The sequence below is a fragment of the Pinus tabuliformis genome, chromosome 3_1 (assembly GCF_031772625.1).
Source record: "Pinus tabuliformis cultivar Carrire ecotype Pingquan chromosome 3_1, CPIR1, whole genome shotgun sequence".
NCBI classification, from domain to species: Eukaryota; Viridiplantae; Streptophyta; class Pinopsida; order Pinales; family Pinaceae; genus Pinus; species Pinus tabuliformis.
In genome coordinates, this window is record NC_142301.1 from 506466164 (window position 1) to 506472163 (window position 6000).

General features: G+C 39.0%; 1 protein-coding gene across 1 annotated transcript in view; it reads right to left on the reverse strand.

Annotated features, from left to right (window-relative positions):
* The window catches only part of LOC149188029 (ADP/ATP translocase At5g56450-like), a 123132-nt gene extending 118388 nt beyond the window's left edge, over nucleotides 1-4744 (reverse strand). The window contains exon 1 of the mRNA XM_089411544.1: nucleotides 4108-4744. Within this exon, the coding sequence (XP_089267670.1) occupies nucleotides 4108-4395 (288 nt within the window). The 5' untranslated portion in view covers nucleotides 4396-4744. The remainder of the gene's footprint in view (nucleotides 1-4107) is intronic.
* Nucleotides 4745-6000: the final 1256 nt, after the last annotated feature.

The window sequence follows — 6000 nt, forward strand, 5'->3', positions numbered from 1 at the left end:
TGGTTGAGAATGAATATGCATGTACAGAATGCTTTATTTTCATATGAATAGAAATGCAGTGTTCCACGGGGACTCGCCCCTCCCTAGGGGTCTAGTTTCCTCGCTCCCCCGCACTCCGGGGACTTGGGGACGAGTAGGGGAAGTTTCCCCACGCTCCCAAAAATCAGGAAACTCAGGGGGGCGTTCCCCTTTCCTGAGGGGGCATTTCCGAAAAGGGGGACAAGGGGGGACGTCGCACACCTTTAATGCATTAAAAACCATTTTAATTAACTAAACGCTGAACCTAATCTTTAATTAACAGTTAATTAACGCTTAGGGTTTTGGAAAATCGCTGTTTCATGTTATAAAAACGGCAGCCTGAACCATGAACAACACACTCACAGCCTTTGCAAGTTTGCTGAGCGCTCCACTCACAACGTTCGATTTCACTGTTCAGATTCATCATTCCAGAACTCCTCCCTCCCTCTCATCGAGCATCCTACAAGCAGCAGCTCCCATCGAGCATCGTGCGAGCAGCACCTCCCTTCAAGCATCGTGCGAGCAGCGCTGTGTGCGAGGAGCGGACTGCTACAGCCTAACAGGTTAGTAACAGTTCATTTCATGATCATTTGCCACTGCATAACTGCATTTAAATTTTAGAGTGCATCTAAGAATGCGTTTGGATATGTTTGTGAATATGAACTGCTGTTCATTGAAGACATGTTCACTGTTTCGGTGTTTCCAAGCCCAAATTCTTCTGAATGCATGGCAAACACTGCCCTTCCAAATTTGCCCATGTGATGGGGTTCAAATGTGATATAACTTATAAGTCTCCAACAGATCAATAGTGCGCATTGTTTGGTGTGTCTTGATGGCTGTTTTTTTTAAGCGACAATGCTATCGTAACAAAACTACAGATGGTGGTTGCATGTTTTGATATTTTCTTCCAGCCATCAGTTCTTCCGTGGAGTCACCATGGTTCCATGGAGCACCTCTGCTTTGACATTTTGATTTTACTCTTGCGATGAGATCTGAAACATAGAAGTCACGCCAACTAACCTTGTGTCAAAATATTTTAATTTCAGTATGAATGCAACTTTCTCAAAAGAAACCAGGTTTCCATGTTTCACTTATAAATTTAAAATTTTAAATATATTCTGCAGGTTTTCATATGACGGCCTTGTCTACAGCCACACTGGTTTTCATATGACGGCCTTGTCTCGATTTTAAATATATTCTGCAGGTTTTATCATTACACAGTACAACAGCCCTTTCCGAATCATTGGGCATGTGAATGAAGTTTGGGCAATCATCAGAGCGTCTGTCTCAGAGCAGTGTCAACCAAACTTGACTGTGCTGAAGAGTGTGAGTTGAATGCAGCTTCTCAATGTGTATATATTGTAACGACCCTTTGCAAGTACTATTGTGTAATCCATGAAAAATAAATTCTCTCGCTCTAGAACTTCGCTATAGTAACTTAAAGTTTTAACAATACAAAAGATGGGGACCTGTGTATACTTGCTGGCTTGTTTGTATAATCTCCAGACTCCTGTAGATCCTTATGCAATATTGTTATTTAGAACCTATCTAAACTAGTACCAAGGGCATATATTTAAGTTAAAACTTTTCATATGACGGCCTTTTGTCGGAAGCTGTTCAGTTTCATAGATGAAATGCATTCGTATTAAAAACACAGCTCTATAAACCAAGATTTCAATGGGATGTAACTTACCAGCCAGTCATTATGTTACTAGTTTTAATTTTAAAGCCTTAAAGGAGGTTGAAGGTCTGGATATTTTATTATTTTGGGCATATCACTTACATCTTTAGGATCTGATCTTCAATACAAAACTGTGCAAGAGGAAGTTTGTAATGGTCGCGGTCTTCTATACATCTGAATTCACTTGCTATCGATAGACCTTGTCATGATTCTCGGTCTCCCTTTTAGAGCAAAATAGTGGCATCTTCAGAGATCTAAAGCAAAGTTTGTAACTAATTCAGGGCACGTTGACAGAGCTGAGAGATTTATCATTTATGTGCAGACTACAGAACAATTGAGCATAGGTTTAAAATTTTAAATTATATCCTTTTCTTTCCTAAACGTAGAAGGTATTAGAGTCTAGACTATTAGTTGAGTGAATAGATTATAGAAACAGTTTTAACTTTAGGAGCAAAGGATTTTTTTCATTTCTTTTTTTATCATTATGTTTTGACTCTTTCAATTCAAACCAAATTGTCATAGTGGACTCAATTAATAAATTATATTTTATATTTATAAGTTTTTAAGACCCTGACGCTCCCCCACATTTCCTAAAAAATGGTGGGGAGCTTTTGCATAGGCCGCTCCCGCGCCCCCTCGCTCCCTCGCCCCCTCGTCCCGGAACCTTGGTGGAACATTGTAGAAATGCAATTTTTTTCCAAAGAAACAAAAATGATACACACCAAAAATGCTAAACCAAGCCCACTCTGTTGCAAGTAGTGGATTATACCCTTGACTAAGGATCAAAAACAGTAAGTTCGAAAGCTTTTAAAAGAATTGTCTGCAGCTTTGACTGCAAGATGCCAAGTATAAAATAAAAGTGTGACCACTTTCAACAGAGCTCTGAGGTAGTCCACTGTTGCTTAAAACACTATGATATTTACAAGAAAATTCTATAAATTTAATTTCTGGGAAAGAGGCATGGGCATTTTGTCAGACAGCAGGCTGTTAGAATCAGGTCTCAGATAATGGAAAGCATGTCCGAAGGTCCATATATGCTGGCCCCAAATTTATGGTAAATGGCAGCTGAAACTGGACCAATGCTGTTAGGGCCTAGAGTCCTAAATTTATTCTCGTCTTATAGGTGAGGTTAACTGCAACAATGGTGCCAAGTGATAAATAAATTTAATTATGAGGAGTGTTTCCTTTAACTATTAATGTAATCAAATACGTACATAGTGGACATTTGTACAAGCAAAGTCCGCTGCAAAATGCCACGGGACGTACAACATTAAAGTTAATGCCGTGAAAAGCAACTTGGCATAAAAGCAAAACAACCATAAAGCCCGGCCATTATGGCATAAACAGAAGTGATCACACAAAGCTGTGAAAATCAATTAAGCTGCCCCTCAGATTGGATCCACATCCAGAGAAGGATAATCCTTGTCACTGGGGGTGGGACTCCATACATCATTAGCGAGCTCAGCATCCAGGACAGTGGCCCCGCATCCATCATTCTTGGTCGGCTTCTCATTTCCTGAGATAGCAAGGGCAAGAGTAAGGAACTTGTCATTCAGAGGCAGTGGAAGTGATAAAGGAATTGTAACTTCAGGGAAAAAAGAAAAAATAATCCAAGAACATAATTATTTCAATGGGTATTGCAAACTCTGAAACGTGTACACAAGATGATCAATGGAATTACAACCGGGTCGGTGTGGGAGTCCACTGCAGTAGGGATCGATCCAAACAGACAGTCAACTTGAATGAATGTCGAATTGCAATCCTTTTTTCATTCATTCATACTGTACTAATACATAGGACTATATTATAATGATGTTGACAAAGTTGCTCTTGACCTAGGATCTCTGTTACTAGATTCGTCAATTCAATTGACAGTACCTGCAACAAGTAGTTGCTGCAATATACGCCGGTCGTTGGCAACAATACTGTCAATGAAGATTAACATGTGCCCAGTGGGTGGATAATGTTTCCCTAGTGATGAATGTGCCATACATAATCTTAAAATAATTTGCAAATCTGTGGGAACTGGCCTTTGCTCCCAGCCCTAAAATAATTTACAGCTCAATGGGAACAGGCCTTTGCTCCAGCCCTTATAAATGTTATGTGAAATTTTTTAGAGACTTATTCAACTTGTACCAGTGAAATACACACACACATATATAAGAGGAGTATTGAGTTGGAATGAAATCCAACATACAGATACGTCACTGCAATAACATAACTTGCAATATCACGTACGTAGTTTATGCCTCCCCAAAAAATAACGCAAACCCATTTTGAAGAAACAAGTAGAACGGCATATTAGCCAAGGTAAATTCAAAATACTAAAACACCCAGAATAGAGGAACTAATCGAACGACCGGCAAAACTGACAGCCAGAAAATAAAACCTTATAATTTAAGGCATACCTTGAGAGAAAAATTGAGTGCCACTGATGGGTAATGCCGGAGGATACTGCTGCCATTTCCCCTCCAAAGAGAACGCGCACCCTCGTCTCTAACAGTCCTAAATATGCAGTCCAGCATTCCTTTGAACCTTCTGTGTTTGCCCCCAGTGATGGCCAGATTACTCTCCTGGGTCTGTAACAGCAATTTGGCCCTCTCTATTGGAGCAACAATTGTGTGGGCTACCCCTCCCATCAGGGCACCTGCCATCAGGTCCCTCGGGAAATTTGTCCATACCTCTTCCCTGATCATAATCACTCCAATCTCTTCCTTCCCTAATCTTAATACTATAACAAGCTATTTGAATCTTTTGTTGTCGTCATCATCATGATTATTACGTGAATTTCCTCAGATTAGTTTCAAGATCAGAGCATCGCAGAAAACAGAAAGATAATGATCAAATGCAGCTCGCACCATTTCCAACCCAGCAGTACAGAAAAAGCAAAGGAGGGACGCGAACTCTCATTATTTATATTCATAAACATCCATTCTTAGAAGTCCGGTTTCTCTTCCTCTCTGTTGGTTTTGACTCCGAAACTTTTCGAAGCAACTGCTCATCCCAAGAGGAATCTTCGCTAAGAGAATGGTTAAAGAGATGGCTTTACACTCATGTATCAAATTTCTTTCATGGGTGGAGAGGTTATAAGTTAGATAACGTTATTGGCCATAAAAGTACAAATTTTGATATTATCTATATTTATTATTTGATTATGCAAGATAATTTTATGCGCAGGTTTTTAAGGTTGATCTTCTCTCTTTGCTCTAACAATGATACTTAACTCTTTACGGTATAAGAAGTATAGATGGATATTAAGAAGTTGGGTGTTGGAAAAAACAAAAAAAAATTCTGAACTCCAAGCATAATATCTAAAGTGGGGCTTAAAGATTATTGCACTTCACATTACAAAAATCTTCAACAACATCATACAATAAGGGTTCCCCATAGATTGGATAACTAGTCTGGCAATTCCTCTTTTCAAGAGTGGTGACGTCAATAATCCCTCAATTATAGAACCATCATGATAAACCCTTTGTTTGCAAAGCTATTTGGAAGCATGCTAGAAAACAAAATTAGCAAGTGGGCAGAAGAAAAAGATAAGCGTGCTAAAGGGCAAGCAGGTTTTAGATCTAAACATTCCACAGTTGATCATTGTATAACTTTAAGGCACATCATTGAAAAAGTTTGGGAGAAAAAGGAAGAAGTCTTTTGTTGCATTGTTGATTACAAAAAAGCATTTGACTTGGTTCCTAGGGATAAGTTTTGGCACAAAATGGAAAAATTTAGGGTTTCTAAACATTTGAGAACAGCTGCGCATAGGTTGTATGAAGAGGTGAAAGTCAAAATTAAAACTTCAGCTGGCATTTCTGAAAGTTTTAGAAGCGATATCGGGGTCAAGCAAGGTTGCCCATTGTCTCCTACCCTTTTTGGTTTATATATCGACAAGCTTGAGGAGTGGTTAAATTCGCAAGGGGGTGATGGTATCTATTTGGGCAAGTTTGTTATAAGGCTTCTTTTGTATGCATATGACCTTATTCTTATTGTTAAATTGGCTCTTGGTTTGCAAGAGCACTTACTATCACTTGAACATTTTTGTAGAAGTGTAGGGATGCAAGTCAATATCAGCAAAACGAAAGTAGTGGTCTTCTCTAAGAAAAGAAAACATAACCAGTATAAGTTCTACTTTGAAGGCAACATTCTGGAAGAAGTTGCGGATTACAAATACCTCATAATTGACTTCAACAAAAATCTAGGTTGGAATGGTTGTAGAAAGAAAAGAACTTTGGGGGGTTGGAAAGCATTTTATGCTTTTCAAAATAGATGTAGAGAGACAGAGTTATGGGACTAGAAAACCACTC